This window comes from Xyrauchen texanus, chromosome 8, assembly GCF_025860055.1.
Source record: "Xyrauchen texanus isolate HMW12.3.18 chromosome 8, RBS_HiC_50CHRs, whole genome shotgun sequence".
NCBI classification, from domain to species: Eukaryota; Metazoa; Chordata; class Actinopteri; order Cypriniformes; family Catostomidae; genus Xyrauchen; species Xyrauchen texanus.
The window spans coordinates 28,297,967-28,316,436 of NC_068283.1; the positions used below are offsets into that span (position 1 = coordinate 28,297,967).

General features: G+C 39.1%; 1 protein-coding gene across 1 annotated transcript in view; it reads right to left on the reverse strand.

Annotated features, from left to right (window-relative positions):
* Positions 1–18,470, reverse strand: part of LOC127647520 (voltage-dependent T-type calcium channel subunit alpha-1I-like) — a 175,558-nt gene that overhangs the window by 58,538 nt on the left and 98,550 nt on the right. The window contains exons 14-27 of the mRNA XM_052131796.1: positions 17,899–18,059; positions 17,056–17,541; positions 14,920–15,020; positions 13,470–13,593; positions 12,760–12,828; positions 8,427–8,605; positions 8,155–8,281; positions 7,580–7,705; positions 7,177–7,266; positions 4,399–4,591; positions 3,288–3,439; positions 2,934–3,043; positions 1,603–1,736; positions 395–465 (exon numbers count right to left, since the gene is read on the reverse strand). Of these exons, the coding sequence (XP_051987756.1) occupies positions 395–465; positions 1,603–1,736; positions 2,934–3,043; positions 3,288–3,439; positions 4,399–4,591; positions 7,177–7,266; positions 7,580–7,705; positions 8,155–8,281; positions 8,427–8,605; positions 12,760–12,828; positions 13,470–13,593; positions 14,920–15,020; positions 17,056–17,541; positions 17,899–18,059 (2,123 nt within the window). The remainder of the gene's footprint in view (positions 1–394; positions 466–1,602; positions 1,737–2,933; positions 3,044–3,287; positions 3,440–4,398; positions 4,592–7,176; positions 7,267–7,579; positions 7,706–8,154; positions 8,282–8,426; positions 8,606–12,759; positions 12,829–13,469; positions 13,594–14,919; positions 15,021–17,055; positions 17,542–17,898; positions 18,060–18,470) is intronic.

Genomic DNA, 18,470 nt, shown 5'->3' on the forward strand with positions numbered 1-18,470 from the left:
TAGATTGGAAAATTGGTTCATAAAGCAAATACAAATTATACAAAAGGTTTTATTATAGGGGAAGGGTCAGGGTGAGGTTTAGAATATTTCATAATTAGGTTGATGTAAAAACAATAGAAGTCTATGATATGTCCACATTTAGATTATTAAACGTGTGTATGCGTGTGTTTGCAAGAACTGTTTTCTTTTTCTCTCTCTGTGGGCCTTATGCCATTCAAGAGGGACTTTGTGGCTTCTCGGAATCACCAGTTTTCTTGGGCGAATGAGTGAGCTGTTCCTGTTGCCGACCCTGCTTGTATAATTTCCTCTTTGAGCTAAGCCAAAAAAGTGACTAAAAGCAGGTGGTGACAACAAAATGATTCAACAGATGTTGGGTTTGCAGCTGTATTCTTACCTGTGGAAGGGCTTGAACTACTGTATCCAGCAGAGCTCTCATTCCTGTGGCCATCTTTAACAGCTTTAATACTGCCAGAGAGAGAGAGAGAGAGAGAGAGAGAGAGAGAGAGAGAGAGAGAGAGAGAGAGAGAGAGAGAGAGAGAGAGAGAGAGAGAGAGAGAGAGAGAGAGAGAGAGAGATAGAGTTACAGAGAGTTAAACAAGACAAGTCAGTGTGTGTGCACATCTTAGAGCTGTTGATCATTTTAGCGAATAGTGAGTCTGATAACAGACAGAGGCGTGTAAGCCCCCCCCCCCACTTTGTTTAATTCCAGTCTAAACGGCTAATGAGGAATGAAGGAAAAGGTCAGGGCTAAATTTAAACCCTCACACTGCTGCCTGCTCCACATACAATGCAGTCCACAGAGAGTGCTGGCACGCTGACACTGTGATGGCCGTGGACTAGACCAGGATTAAAGACCCGATTACACTTTAGACAAACAGATCAATCCTCAATATTACAGCATCACTGACCTGTATAAAATACCATTTTGATATAATGGATATTCATATTGGGTAATGAGGCAAGCATTTGACTCATCAGCTATTAGGAGCTTATCAACACATGGGCCACTGATCAGCTATTAGAGGGAAATGGTGATGTGAAAATAAGAGGAATTTGGGTTGACAAATAGAATTTGGCTGTGAAAATCAGCAATACAATTACATTTTATAACAATATTTCAGTACATGAAAAAATATGGTTTGTGTTGCCTTAGTTATTTCAGGCTGGCTTGCTGATTTTAAGATTGAATAGTTAACCAGCAATTTGAGAAGGGGAATAAGGGGGTTTTGTGTTGTTTCTCATGACTATATGAGTAAATTGGAGAAAAAACAAGTGGATGCTTGGTTGTTTATTATGATAAAAGGCAGGTGTTTTAAGCGAGGTTTAGGGGTTAGTGTATTTGCATCAACACGTTAATTTCACAAGTTCTGGCTCGCAATGTTTACCAGTTCTGTTGCCACTTGCTCCACCCATAATTTTCTGTCCCCCCTCTACTTTCCACTAAATAAAATCTGTCCTTGGGGAAAAAAAGGAAAAGATAATAAAAGACAGGAGAGCAATGGCTGTGGTATGTGAGAATAACCACTGGCTATATTCTCAAGATTATGCTAGAATGGATGTGTGTTTTTTGCAAATGGTGAGTAAGGTTTAAAGGTGACTAACCACGGGCGATGCGCAGGACTCTCATGATGCGTATGATAGTGGGGTTGATTGGAAGAGATGCACTGATCTCAATCTCCTCCAGAATGATGCCCATGACTGACAGCATAACTATAGCCAAATCCAGCTGGTTCCACCTACACACACAAGGAAGAGATTTGCTCAGTTGTGCGCTTAAAATCCAACCTTTTCCTTTAGTTTTCACTCTGCTCTGGTCATTTATTCCTCAAGAGAGGTGGCTTGAGAGAATTTAAGCTAACATTTAAAGCTTGTTCTGGTCAAACAGGCAGCTTGGGATATGGAATGTTGCTAGGGACCACTTAATAGCACCCAATTAAAGAGAATTAAGGACCCACTCCAGCACAAGTGACCTCATTTACTAATGCAGGATGAATATTGCTTGCTTTTGCACCATAGCACAAATCACAGTCACCCACATCTGCAGTGTTGGAACTTGCCACAGCACACCTGTCTGCACACACGCTTCTGCCATCCAACACTTGTAATTGTGACCTAGTTAAGAGGCACAGCGAGCTAAAACAATAAATAATGGCTTGTTGAAAGCTTTCTGGTGTCAGGCCTGAATATGCATGAATAAAAAAGACAAAGTGCAGTGCAGTGGGAAAAGGCTTATTTTTCATCTTTAAAATGGTACGATGCCATATATTCTCATAAAGCTACAATGTGCCAGGATGTTTACTCCCAGAACAACATCTACTCTCTCGTTGCATGTTGATGCATGTCAGTATTACTTTATGACAAGGTGGAGATTTTGTAGTCTGGCTAATGAGGAGGAGGAGTTCTATTAGGGAAACAGACAAAGGAAAGAGATTTCATTAAACACCTGATACAAATAATTGTTCTCTCTCATTCTCTCTCCCTATCTCTTGCTTTCTCACTCTCACTGCAATCAGGTGCACTTTGTTCTATTAACACCATGCAGGGCTAATTTCATTTATATCCGCAGTCATAAATGCAAGAGTAGAAGCAACATTTTGCCAAGATTAGGTCAGGTGGAATTGCCACCTGAGTAGGAGAGGAGATGTGAGGAGAGGGGAGGAAAGGAGACATGAGGAGGAGACATGAGAAGAGGTAAAGGGAAGAGAGGAGAGGACACATGAGGGCAAGTGAGAAGAGATTTAAGAAAAGGAAAGGGAATGAGAGGAGATGAGGAAGAGTGAGAAGAGATTTGAGAAAATGAAAGGGAAGGAGAAGGGAGGTGAGGAGAAGATAGGAGACATGAGAAGAGGAGAGGAGATGTAAGGAGAGGACGCATGAGAAAAGGAAAGGAGAGGAGAGAAGAAGAGAGGAGAGGAGAGTGAATGAAAGAATACCTGTCTTTGAAGAAACGTCGGAAGCCGAATGCGATGAGCTTAAGGACAGCCTCCAGCACAAAGGTGCTGGTGAAGAAATAATTACAGTACTTGAGAGCAATCTCCAGAGACTAGGGGAAGACAAGATACAGACGAAGAGAACACAGAGAGACAGAGGAAAATAACAAGAGAGATGTGACTTATTAAACCAAGACTTTTGCCTCAGGTTCTTAACAATGAGCAGAACCAGTCATTTACACATTAGTAATAAAATTATATAATGTATTCTATTAATGTTCAGGAAAAACCTAATAAATGAAGACATGAAAGTCACACACAGTTATGTAATGCTGTGTGTTTTATGTTTTATCTTACATGAGGTTGGCTGTAGTGCTCCAGTGACATAGTCACAACATTCACACAGATGATGAAGGTGATGAAGATGTCCAGGTAGTGACTGGTGCACAGGGTGTGAATCATCAGTCGCACATGACTGTAACTGGCATAGTAGGGCAACTTCTGGGCCTCTAAGAGAAATTAGTACTTCGGTTTAGAATGAGTAAATACACCTCTTTTGACAACAAATACACTACATGGCCAAAAGTATGTGGATACATGAAGACTACACACAAATGTCCTCATAAGGACCAAGTGGGTCAGCGGAAATAATTCCTTCCCACCCCTTTCCACACCCACATAATACCATATTACAAATATTCTCTATTCCTAGTTTCACACTTCTGCACACCCCACTTTTAGCCCTTCCTTCTTAAGCATAACCAGAAGCTCCCTTTCTCAGCTTCCTCTAGACTTATTCACTGCTGATCCAAGGATAAAAATGTTTTTCAACAGATGCTGCATTGATCTCGCAATAAATCCTGACCTCCACAGGGTAAGTTGCAGCCCTCCGTCCATTTTCCCAGCACAGATTAGCATATTTTAGCTTTGTCCTCTCATAAACTGCCTCCATTCCCTCTTCCCATGGGACAGTAATCTCAATCATTATGACATTTCTTGCTGATGGTGACCTCATACGGACCTCAAGGAGGTAATGGCAACCTCATACGGACATTTCGGATGCTGGCCAAGGTCGACCACCATTGACCAAACACTTTCAGGTGCCAGGATTGATCTTGCTTTCCTCTGTGCAGTGACTAGTGCAACGACTCCTTAGAAATGGATGTAGCTAAAATAGCCAGATCTGTTAATTAGATGCCGTTGTTCACATACTTTGGGTCATGTAGTGTACATCATAGTTTTATGTATGATAAAAGGCTTCTCATATCCATAAACGAGAGGAAAGATGCATCACAGTACACACCTTTGTGGCCACTCCATTTGGCTAACACAAGTTTGTGGAGAATTAAACTGGTTGTTCAGCAAATCATGTGCAAATCAAATCATCTCTTTTTATTTACTGTTACTGCACTCATTCTTCCCCCTTCCTTCCTCCCTCCCTCTTCCCATCTCTTTTTCTCATTCTTACTCCGTCTTTTCTTCTCCATGCGCCTCAATCTCTTCTCCTCCCTCCTCTTGGCCTCTTCTACTTCCTGGTGTTGTCGGCACTTGTGGAAGTTCTCCACCACCACACCCACAAACATGTTCAGCACGAAAAAACTAACGATCAGGAGAAAGGAGATGAAGTACAGCAGCATCCAGGGGTTGTTATTGGTTATGGGCTGATGAATGAAGAGACAAAAAGAAAATGGGACAAAAGGTTTATACGAAAGCAACAGGATCTCACTCCAAAGGTGTCAAAAATGGTAACATTGGCAAGAACACTGCACATCCCTATAGTACCCCACAGTGTATTTATAATGTTGAAAATGATTCTCTTCATCACATAACATGGTGTAATCAATATGTTACCCATATTACTTCAAAAAATGGCCATACAGAATAACAGGCATTGACAAATTTTGGCTATCAAAATTATCTAGATATTGTAAGTGATTTGTTTCATGATAATAAACATTTAGATGGCCTTAGTGCCAGTGTATTGTAGCCACAGTTTTCTTATTGAAAGCAGTTGGGTTACCAGATACAAAGGGCATATTTGGTGTCTACATAGTGACAAATAAACATTATGTGCTGGTTGCTAACAGCGTTTACAATCTAGGATTCTTTAAAGTCATTGTTTTTCAGCTCCTAAGCCAAAAAGTTAGTATTCATGAGTATTCAGCTGATTGTTTGTATTCTCGATTAAATATGCACTGGTGAATAAGTATTCCTTAAAGATAAATAAATAAAATAAATAAAAACAAAGATAATTTTCTTTAATTCAGAGACCTTTAAACTCTTTAATACATATGAAAATACATTATTTGAAAAATAATATAATTTTGGCTGCGTCATGGCCAGTGTTGGGGAGTAACGGAATACATGCAACAGGAATACGTATTTAAAATACAAATATAAGTAACTGTATTCCACAACAGTTTCAATTTAAATCATTGGTATTTAGAATACAGTTACATTCAAGAAGTATTTTGATTACTGAAGAGATTACTTTGCATTTTATTGTCATTTGTTTAATTTAATATTTAGTCCTTTCAGATAGAAAACATTTAAATATATAAATGATGTGATCCAAAGTGCTTTTTAACAGCAGTGAAACACTTACTTATGATGAGTTACGTTACATTCATGCAAGTGACAGATAAGTACATTTGGAGCAGAAGAAATAGAATTAAACAGTGTAAATTGTCAGCTTTACGCTAAGCTAAAATGTTATTTCTAACCATTTTACATGTACATGTTACCAGGCAAGACAATTCACGTTGGATCATAATTTATTTTTTAGTAAGACCTTTGATATTGGGGCAAAAATCATATTCTTGATAATATTTTTTGTATTGTTTTCCTGTAAAAATATCTAAAAATCCTTACAACAATATCAGTTTGATTTATCTTGTTTTAGAATACAACACTGCATAAGATATTTAGGTTTTTCAGTGAATGTATTTTTAACATGTGTATTTTGTGTTACTGTATTGGCAGTTTTTATAGTCAAAACAACTGAATAAATCTACCAGTGCTGAAGAAGTAATCCAAAGTATTTAGAATACGTTACTGATCTTGAGTAATCTAACGGAATACATAAAAAATTACATTTTAGAGCATGTATTCTGTAATCTGTACTGGAATACATTTCAAAAGTAACCCTCCCAACCCTGGTCACGGCTGAATCACAAATCTCATTCTCTTTGTCCTTTTAAGTACGCAAGATTAGTTGGGTCCTGAATGGTAGTACGCAGGGTCCAAAATTAACACTCGCAAGCGCCAAATGTGAGTAAAATTGTTGTTGGCGAGTACATGAAACAGCATTACCCACCAGTTAGCAGGTAACTTTTTATGAATTGTAACAATGCATGGTTGTGAGAACGGTTGGTTGTTTTTAAAGAGATAGTCAGACTTTCGCTGTTTCTAAATTTTTGTATACAAGTCGTTTACTGAAAAAGAGTCACTGGTAAGCTGTTCTGTCATAAGCGACGGGAGCGAATCAGATACAAGTTGTCAGTGCAGTGATTGGTTAGATATTCTGTATCAAGGTTCTAATAACTTTTAACTGGTATTTAAAGGTATTCAATGGAAAGGAGGAGGCGAGAACCGGCTTTTTAATATAAATAATATTTTAATGAGAAACTTAAAAGACAACATAAACACACACATGACGGACATGTCCTCTAATGATCTCTCTCTCCCGCATGATACTCTGCCGTCGGCCTTTAAACCTCAGAGGCTTGATTAGCCTAATACGGGACCGGGTGCGTAGGATCACGACCCGGCCCCACCCTCTGCCCTGCCACACTTTGCTTTTGCACTGGCACTTCAGTCTTGTGCCTACACAATCTACCTCTTGCTCTGTGTATTCAACTACGCTATCAGCATCCTGTTGCACGAGATTCAGCTATCAACTTCTGAACGTGTGATACATGGTATAATTTTTTGGTGTAAATACATTTATGCCACAATGTGTGCACTAAAATATCTGTGTAAATGCAGCTTGAAAGACCCCCCTCCCCAGCACACCCATTTACAAAGTGAAACATCAAATGGTGCACTATTTCTGGTAGATTTTAAATGTATCTTTGCATACTTCGTTGGATTAATATTGACCAATTCACCATCATAAGCTTAGTACATACTTTCCTGCTAACTAGAAGTATCCAAACTGGGATAAATGTTAGTTTCAGTGTTAGTAGGGATTAGTATTAATGTCAGGATTGAAAAAGCAGCAGACATGGTACTGAAGGGGACTTACTTGCTGGTCCACTCCCACAGAATCCAGACCATGATACATGATATTGACCCAGCCATCCTTCGAAGCCAATACAAACAGGGACATCAGAGCCTGTAAAAAAAATACACACGCATAGATATGCACACAAGTGCATACAAGCACATACAGAGGGACAAACAAAGATAGATTTGGGGTGAACAAAGACAAACAAGGTGCAAGGACATCCGCAGATAGAAGACCACATGTGATTCGAAGATCCATGAAGGGTAATTTTGATATAAACACGAACACAAATAAACATGTACAGGTATATAAATAAAGGTATTTCAAAACAAACATTCAAACAGAGTATTTCATATTTTGTGAATCATGTAATAGGATGGGTCTTCAAGATATTACAGGCACAGTCAGAGAGCAAACTAACCTGCCCCAAGTTGTCAAAGTTGTACTTGTGATGGATCCACTTGTAATTGGCCAAGAGGCAGTCAGACTTGTTGGTGATGTTTTTGACATCCAGGCCCAGGCAGTAATAGAACTTCCCTTTGAAAAGCTGTTGAGGCAAAATATACAGTACACACTTCATGACATTTAGAGCCACACGTCTCAAGCATCTCCTTAATAAAACTGTCAGTGCACTGTGGGATATTTGGAAGAATAAAGCTGTTATGAAACAACACCAGGAGAGAATAAGAAAACATTTCTCTATAAAGAAAGAACAAGATACCGCACAAAAGGAGGAAGAAGAACCAATATTAAGGAACACAAAACAATAAAGAAACAGAAAGGAATGGGGTAAAAGAAAGACATTCTGTTCTATAACCTACTGAGCTGACTTTCAACAGCTTTCGGATTCTGGAGTGTGCCTATGAAGCCTTAAAATGCTACCACTCTAGGCAGCACACCAGATTTTGGTGTGATATTGAGGTTAAGCAACACATAACCCATTAAACCTATTAAACAACTGAAAACCAAAAAGGCATGAGGGCCTTTGTGCTGTACCTGGACTCCCAGGATGCCAAAGATGATGAAAAAGGCACAGCAGATGAGAACTATGTTTCCTATAGGCTTCAGAGAGGTGATCAAAGTCTCCACGACCAGCTTGAGGCCGGGAGCTCGACTGATAACCCTGTCAGAAGAAAAGAAAATGTGATGCTCTTACTCCATCCAATCCAATGAGAGCTTCAAATGGGAGCCGAAAAGCATCTGGACTTTTATAAAGCTGGTATATGTTGGATGACACCGCATGCATGTGTGCAATTGCTGATCTGTACCTGAGGGGGCGCAGTGTGCGAAGCAGCCTGAGAACCCTGAGCACCCCTAGGATCTTAGCCCCACCCGCCATCGACACGACAATGTCAATCAAAGACACAAACACCAAAAAACCATCCAGAATGTTCCAGCTACTGCGCAAGTATGCCTGCTCCCCTAGATATAAACCCATGGACACCACCTAGAAAGAGATTGCAACCGAAAGAGTAACAGGCAGCAAAGTTAGGACTGTTTCACACTGCACCTGTAGACATGTGTAAGTGTAGCTACAGCCACAGTAGGCTCACGTTGACAGCTTTCTGCTGAGTGACACAACTGAAGCACAACTAAACTATATAGAAAACAACATGATTTCTGGGTTACTACATAGAGCATTTGCTTTAATAATGGCCTTAAATTCTAAACTAGTTCTCGGCAGACCCAGACGGAATCAGTGCGTGCAGAACTCTGCAGAAAACTTAGCAAACTTTCAGCTACAAACAAGTATGTAGTACTTTCAGCTCCATTTAATAAGTAATATAATTAAATGTTTAATAATAAATGTAAATATGTTTACATCCATTCTGCAGAATTTCCTTCAAAATCTGCTCAGAAAATAAAATAAAAAGTCTACAGATTTTGTCTGGGCCTGTTCATCAGTAGTGGGCTATTGATATTACAGGTGAAACTCGAAAAATTAGAATATCGTGCAAAAGTTCATTAATTTCAGTAATTCAACTTAAAAGGTGAAACTAATATATTATATAGACTCATTACAAGCAAAGTAAGATATTTCAAGCCTTTATTTGATATAATTTTGATGATTATGGCTTACAGCTTATGAAAACCCCAAATTCAGAATCTCAGAAAATTAGAATATTACATGAAATCAATAAAAAAAAGGATTTTAAATACAGAAATGTCGGCCCTCTGAAAAGTATAATCATACATATGTACTCAGTACTTGGTTTGGGCCCCTTTTGCATTAATTACTGCCTCAATGCGGCGTGGCATGGATGCTATCAGCCTGTGGCACTGCTGAGGTGTTATGGAAGACCAAGATGCGTCAATAGGCCTTCAGCTCTTCTGCATTGTTTGGTCTCATGTCTCTCATCTTTCTCTTGGCAATGCCCCATAGATTCTCTATGGGGTTCAGGTCAGGCGAGTTTGCTGGCCAATCAAGTACAGTAATACCATGGTCATTGAACCAGGTTTTGGTACTTTTGGCAGTGTGGGCAGGTGCCAAGTCCTGCTGGAAAATGAAGTCAGCATCTCCATAAAGCTTGTCTGCTGAAGGAAGCATGAAGTGCTCTAAAATGTCCCGGTAGACGGCTGCGTTGACTCTGGACTTAATAAAGCACAGTGGACCAACACTAGCCGATGACATGGCTCCCCAAACCAACACAGACTGTGGAAACTTCACACTGGACTTCAAGCATCTTGGATTGTGTGCCTCTCCATTCTTCCTCCAGACTCTGGGACCTTGGTTTCCAAATGAGATGCAAAATTTGCTCTCATCAGAAAAGAGGACTTTGGACCACTGAGCAACAGACCAGTTCTATTTTCTTTAGCCCAGGTAAGACGTTTGACATTTGAAGCCCATGTCCAGGACCCGTCTGTGTGTGGTGGCTCTTGATGCAGTAACTCCAGCCTCAGTCCACTCCTTGTGAAGCTCCCCACACATTTGAATGGCCTTTTCCTGACAATCCTCTCCAGGCTATGGTCATCCCTGCTGCTTGTGCACCTTTTTCTTCCACACTTTTCCCTTCCACTTAACTTTCAATTAATGTGCTTTGATACAGCACTTTGAGAACATCCAACTTCTTTTGCAATTACCTTTTGAGGCTTTCCCTCCTTGTGGAGGGTGTCAATGATGGTTTTCTGCACAACTGTCAGGTCAGCAGTCTTCCCCATGAATGTGAATTCAACTGAACCAGACTGAGAGACCATTTAAAGGCTCAGGAACCCTTTGCAGGTGTTTTGATTAATTAGCTGATTAGAGTGTGACACTTTGAGCCTACAATACTGAACCTTTTCACAATATTCTAATTTTCTGAGATTCTGAATTTGGGGTTTTCATAAGCTGTAAGCCATAATCATCAAAATTATATCAAATAAAGGCTTGAAATATCTTACTTTGCTTGTAATGAGTCTAAATAATATATTAGTTTCACCTTTTAAGTTGAATTATTGAAATTAATGAACTTTTGCACGATATTCTAATTTTTCGAGTTTCACCTGTATTATAAATTTGTATTATTACAGACTTGATCATTGTGAAATCTAATTAACATGAACATAACACTTACATACAAATGGTAAATAATTTACACAGAATCTAAACCTCACAAACATGCACATCACTGTGAATGAGCTACTCTCATAGCGCTCATAACAGTACAATGGACGTCAAAATTGTAACAAAAAATGTCCTACATTTTTTTTTTAATCAAAACCTGTCATATGTCTTTAGAAAACTTGGAATATGATGCATGAGTCACATTGACTTTTACTTTACTTTTGTGTCCTTTTTAAAGCTTAAAAGCGAATCACTATCTATTGCTCTTGTATTGAAATACCAACTCCAAATTCATTAAAATGTCTTCTTTTCTGTTCTGCAAAAGAAAGAAAGACATATGGGTTTGGAACAACATGAGGGTGAGTGAATCATGACAGTTTTGTATTTTTTTTATTATTATAATCATTTTTGGGTGAACTATCCCTACATGGGAACTGCTGATGGCTGTGAAGTCTACCGTGGAGACTTTTAATACATGAGATTTTTTAAACATAGTGGAGTAAAATGAGTAAAATGCAGGAAATGTGAAGAAAACGCAAAATAGCTCCAAGGTGACCCGAGCCTTAGGCCTTCGAGGCAGATGCTTGTGGCATTAACAAGAAAAGTGACAGGAAAGGAACAAGCACACACACACAGCCTGACATTAGCATTGACTGAGATCTAAAAATGTGAAGAGCACAGAGAGTAAGAAAACAGAGATTACGCTGTGTGCTTAGTAATTGAGTTACCTCATCGTAACCCATGTCTGCTCTTTCTTAGGATCAATTTCAGCTTGATCAGCCTGCATTCTCTTAACAATATTGGCCATAAAGACAATAATGAATCAGGAATGCATACCAGGGTTGTTCAGTAATTCGACACTTACACTAGCAATTTTAAAAGATGACGTTTGAGTGAGAGCAGATCTGCTTGCTCAAGTACTATTAGTGGAGACTAGTTGGGGACAGTAAAATCTTTGTCCCTCAGGCTACGTAATACTGGTTTATTTCTAGTAGGTATATTTCTGCACCAGCTGCAGAACCTCTCTCCTCAAGGATTTAAATTGTAATTGTTGACATGCTGGTTACCGAAAGAAAGCTGGAATTATAGTTTGACTTATGTCTCCCACTGCACCAACATGTTTAAAAAATTTCCACAGTAAAGGACATTTGCATCATCTGTTAAATATTGACTGGAATTTTTTTAATTCTTGTATAACTATACAAGATACAGATTACCAAATCTTGGATGTATGAGGAAAGACAGGTGGGATGTTTATGATGAGTTGAGCAAATCTCTGAAGAGGATAGGTAAATTGGAGGCCAGTTGGCATCATCACTTACACACATAAACACAGACACTTGAGCACAGCAGCCTGGGCCTACAGGCATGCAGTGCCACTTGTGACAGGTCTATCCCCCATTTGTTCCATTGGTTAATAATTGATTAGTTTACATAATTGATGACCTACATGTGCCAAGTGCTCGCAGATGAATACATTGGCCAAGCTGTGTCTGAAAGGGGAAACTGGCTCTAATTAATATTATTGCTTAATTGCTCATCATGAGAGATCCAGCAAACCTAATCCCCCACCCTCAAGAGGTCCAGAAGTGAAAGTAAGAGTGAAAATGAGACACAGCAAGGGAGCGAGATGATGGAATGAGAGATGGATTAGAGATGCAATATATATACTGTATATACATGTATATACATATTTATTTCCAGGATTCAATTTTAAGATTTTGAACCCTGGAATTTCAATGTGATGTCGGATTTTTTAAACCCAGTGTATTTCATGCATAACTGAATGGATTACAGCAGACTTATTAAGAATTGATGCTATTAAAATACACGTTAGAAACAGAAAAAGCTTTAAAGAATTATTAACAGACATAAATATTGTCACAGACACAGCAAAGTTTTTTAAACCGTAGACAAAATAATTACTATATTGCTAATTTTCTGTTTATTCCTCAATACAGGTCAGAGGTACAGCATCACACGTAGGGTGAGAAAAATCTTGACATGGCAGCCCTGAAATCAGCTCAATGTGGCATGCTGTGAATGTATATATTTACCTTGAGTGTCATCTCCCCCACAAATATGGCTGTAAAAATGTAATTGGACACGGTGAGGAAAAGCCTCTCCTGCAGAAAGAGAAGATAAAGGTAGAGAAAAAAAATAAATATAGACTAGAATTATTGAAAGAGAAGAATACTACAACACAAGTATAAGGATTTAGTTCAGCCAAAAATGCCAATGCCAATAGTTGCATTCTGCCATTATTTACTCACCCTTATATCATTCTCCTGTACAGAAACGGTAAACGTTTAAAAATAACTTTTATACCGTTCTTTCCATAAAAGAATGATACGCCATATTGACCATGCATGTCAAGCTCCAAAAAGGACAAATACTAATTTTTTTCTCAGGACATGAATGTGAGCTTTAGATGAGAAGATTATCAGTGGATAAAAATTTACATTTCAGTATGTTACTCACAAAAGTCTATGATTTGGCTTCAGAATACTTGGAATACAGTGCAAGTATGTACTACTTTAAATGTGTTTTTAAGTTCTTTCTGAAGCTTGACAGATGTGGTAACTATTGATTATTTTGTAAAGAAAAATCTTTGTAAAATCTTCAAAAATGCCTACTTTTGTGTTTAATTTATAGAAGAAAAAACCAGTAGAGGATATGTAAATTATTACATAATTTTCATTTGTGGGTAAATTATTCCTTTTAAAATATGAATAAAATGCCCATTCAGTAAAGGCTTCAGTCTTACCAGGCTACCCTGAAGGATCTTAGGTCTCTCCAAAGCCACAGTGATGCAGTTTGAGAAGATGAAGGCCAACACCACATAGTCAAACAGTTTATGAGCTATAATGGACTGGCACAGCAACCTGAATCTGAAAAAGATACAGTATATAGAGACAGACTGACAGAACTAGGAAGCAGAGACTAAGAAAGTGACAGTAAATATCCATTTTGTTTCTTGCAACACAAATTTTAACTGGACATACAAAGACTAGACAGCTCATTTATTCCTCACAGCAACGATAGTAGAAAAAGCAGACTGACACGCAGAGGGTGGGAATAATCGTCTCCTATCTCACTGACACCGATCAATATCCTAATCAAGCCACTCTCGGAAGAACTGGCAGTCCATCAGTGCTATTGATTAGGCAGGGATAGCAGAATAACTGCTGGCGGAGTTACCATCAAGAAAGAAGGAGAGGTGTGTGGGTATATCTTCCTCTGTCACTCACAGATTTGATCAGTACCACTATGGGAAGCAATCTGTGTCATAAGTTTCAATTTACCTCCTTTATTTCAGTCTGTTGTTGGGCATAGCGTGACTACTAATCTGTTTTGTGTTTTAATGAGGTCAGGCTCTATGAGTAAAAGACATTTTCCAGATGCACTCTCAAATTTTGCCTAATATTTGACTTAGCAAATTTGTGATTTTTATGGTTAAGCTACAAGACAAGATATTACATTAGACATGTACTAATGACCCTACACAGTGCTAAAATTGTTTATTGTATAAAAGTAAACATAAATGTCCTTAAAAATCTAATATTTTAATGTATTAATTACAAACAAATTTATTAATTACCATTTAGCAAATAAACTGCATAGGGCCAACAATATGCAATGTACAATATGCTCTTGAATTTCAATAGTTTTATGCTCTCAGCAGTTATTTGCAGCACAAACAAATATATAAATATTGTCCTCACTTTAAATTTAATGTAATCTAGACATATTTTATTTTACCTTGTGTAGTGTTGTTCATGGTTTTCGAGGATGTGGGTATGTCACACCCACCTGTCCTTGTTTGCATCTGCCTAATTTGGCTAGGTTACCAAGTAACTTTGCTTCAAAATACCATACGAGTTTGATTGGATGCACAGTCTTTGATGTCAATAACAAAAGGTACGATAAGCACTGTCAGCTGCATTTATAAAAATGATGAGTCAGTTTATTTGTATTATCTTACCTATATTTGACTATATGGTTGCATTTTATTTTTTGCATTTACAATTTTTTTCCCCTGCTGTCTATGACCATATCAGGACAGACCTGCAACCCATATTTGGATTACAACCTGCCAGTTAACCACTGTAATATATAATTGTGTAAAAAAGGTCAATAGGTGAAACAAATTTCCACAGCTCTGTTTGTAATGATTGCAATGTATTGATGGCTAAAAGACTAGTGAAAGGACTGACTTGTTCTGAGGAGAGAAGAGGAAGACGGACCAGTCTTCCCTGGTCTCACACCAGTCTGGTCTGTACACCTCCATCATCTTCTGGATGCGAAAACACAGGCTCTGCCAACAGAAAAAGTTGTATTCTGTATATATGTTTATGATCTGGTAGCATTGTACAGACATGTGTTTGCAAAATGAGATCCTGCATGAATCAGGGTGGGAGTACTTTCTTAGGAAATGGATTTGATTGTTGAAGTTGTTATGAAACAGAGCTTTCCAATGATTCAGGTCCCTTTGGAGCTGCCATAATGTAACTCTGAATTGCTTACAAAACAAGAGACTGGCTGTAAATAAAACAAAACTGAGAGTCTACTGCCATCTGTTAGTGTTCCTCATCAACAGATATTAATTGGGAGAATTTAATTGTTTTGTGGATTGTTTCACTGCAGAGAAGTTAAGTTTTACTGGCACGCAACAATTCTAACTCCTCAATATTTCTCAATAATCCACTAAAATTTTCATTTAAAGGGATAATTCATCCAAAAAGTAAAGATTCTGTATACACAATTTACTGTACTGACCCTCCTGTTGTTTAAATCTGCATGACGTACTTTCCTCCATTGAACACTAAAGAAACAGAAAGTTAACACAGCTATTTTCCATAGAATGAAATTCAATGAGTAGTAGGACATTAAGCTCCAAAAATGACAAAGCACAGTATAGTATAGGTTTGTGCATGACTGTTATTTCCATCCTGCTCCCGGAAGATCCTGCAAGTTTCAATCCCATACCTGAATGCTCCTGCTGAATTTTTCACCATGTTCACCCACCTTCTGCCCACAGTGATTTTCTTTCTGACGGCTCCTGTTCCTGCAAGCCTGCATGTGTTTTCCACATAGGGCAAAAGCTAAATAGACAACGAGTGTTCACAAAGTGACTTGCCTGATTTCTTTATACTACATTTACATTTTTGCATTTGGCAGACACTTTTATCCAAAGCAACTTACAGTGCACTTATTACAGGGACAATCCCCCCGGAGCAACGTGGAGTTAAGTGCCTTGCACTAGGACACAATGGTGTTGGCTGTGGGGATTCGAACCGACAACCTTCTGCTTACCAGTCCAGTGCTTCAGCCCAGTACGACACCACCACTCCTTTATATTAAATTGAATGTTTTCCAGAGTTTCACATCCTTTGATGACACATTGTTTCCACACTCTGCAATTCTTCTAAAACTGCGTTGACTATCTGTATAGCCTGCTCTAAATATTGAATAATTTGATCACATTTTTAGGTAGTATTTTGTTTATTGTTATCAACAATAAATTAATTGCATAATAAAACAATAATTATAGTTTATTTATTGCATTCATAAATTAATAACAAAGATGTCCATGTCGGATTTTTCAGGCTCTTTTCTGACCGCCCACTGCTGCACACCACTCACTGGAAGTACTGTTCGCTCCTGCCTTCAGCTCAGAATCAATTTAGCACTGCAAGAAATCTAATCGGGTTCCACGGGAATGCAGACCTCTACCGTAAAGTGCCATCACAACTTAAAAGCATAGTTCACCCAAAAATGATGCAGTGCAATTTTGTCATTGTATACACCTCCTCAATTTGTTCCAACCTTGTATGACTTTCTTTGGTGAATTTTTTTTTTTTGAATTTTGCCAAAGTCCCCATTCACTTCCATCTTTTACATACAAGGAAAGTGAATGGGGACTAACATTCTGCCAAACTTTTGAGTTCATTGGAAATAAGAAAGTCATAAATGTTGGGAACAATTTGGGTGAACTATACCTTTAAATGTCTGTCTGTTTCTTACTCAAAGCTCTTGTATGACTTAAGAAAACTTGGAATACAATGTATAATCGTTGGACTGTTTGTACTGTGTTTTTTTTTTGGTGCTTTTTGTCATTTTTGGAGCTTGAAACCATACCCTCTCACTTGAATGGTAAAGAGACACTATTCCACTGAAGCGAGAAACTCAATCGAGTATCTAATGACAAGAGGGTTTTTAAATCAGTTTTGGCTGAACTAACCCTTTAAACGCATAATCAATGATTACCTCTAGGTTCTAGATGTAATATAAAATCAACTCAAGGACCACAGGACTCCAGAATGCACTCAAATGATTCACTAGAAACTTACATAATCCAGCTCATCGTCCAGATCCTCCCTGTCCTTGCGTGCGTTGACCTGAGGATAGACTTCATTGATGATCTGTGGCTGTACTGAGGGTGTCTTCCCATTACAGTCCTGGTGCTCTCCAACGCTTCCTAGCCCCCCAGAAAAGCTCTTCTTGTGCTGGCGGGGATGCAGAGGAGGTAGGGCCGGACCGGGTACCTGCAGCAGCGCTGGAAGCTCCAGAGAGAGCGCCCGCCTTTCTCTGCGTGGGACAAAGCTTCTAGAGAGCAGAGGAGGATGCAGGGGAGGGGGTGGAGGTGACAGCAGGGACTCCTGCTCAGCAGTGTGGGAATGAGGGCTATGGAGCCTTAAACTGCCCCCTCCTCCCCCCATTCCCATTCCCAGGCATCTGGAGGACCGGCCCAGGCTGTTCCAACTTGACCTGCGACTCCATACACCTTGCCGTGCAGGCTGACCCCAATTGTGGTACAAAGAGGCTCGTCCTGGACACTGATACACACAGAGCACACTTACCATTCAGAACACCAACCTCCTCACAAAGACTTTTATTATTTAAACCATTGTAAAAATAAAATAATTATCTCTGCTCTCAGCTTTTCGAGTGCCTACTCAATGAACCTCTGTGTGTATGCAAATAAAGTGAGAGCTAGACTGTTGAGTAAGTGTTTTATTAATGGTTCGCTAAATGCTAATACATGCAGAGTTGATGGATAATTATTGTGTTCTTTGTGCTTTTTAAAGAGGTTTTTGAATCATTGGAGTGGTATGATATAGCCACCCTGCCCTCTTGGAAAGCAAGATCCTCTAATGAATGGCAGGTTGACTGCGGCATGTAAAGTGGCTCACCAGAGTCGACTGCTCAAGGCTAGCCCTGCCCAGGGAGCTCACGCTGCTCTTGCGAGAACCAAGGGCAAAGCTCAACCTTTCAGGCGGGTACAGGCCCCTTGCCATTAGAGCAGGTGTCATGTCCAGATGCCCATTAGGGGTCAAAGTGTAAATCTTAGGATCTGCAAAAAGGACAGGAAAACATACACACAAAAACGAATAAACACTCTCATTCTTTCTTTGTCATGGCATATACACCAGTGGCATTTTAAAGCTGATGTGTGTAATGTGTGTAATTTTTTTACGCTAAAATGAATTCTCATATACTTAATATGCAGACAGCTGCATAATTTGTTGGTTGATTTCACCAAAAAGTGTAACACTTTGGCACTATCAAAACATCACTATGTGGCCGTCACAGCAACATTGGCTAAACCAATGGTGTGAGTTTTGGGCAGGAACTTCTGTTTGTACAACCAATGAAAATGTTTGGTTACGTATGTAACCTCCGTTCCCCGAGGGAGGGAACGATACGTTGTGTCGGAGAAGCGACACTAGGGGTCTCTCTTGAGCTCCGATATTCCCAATGGGAG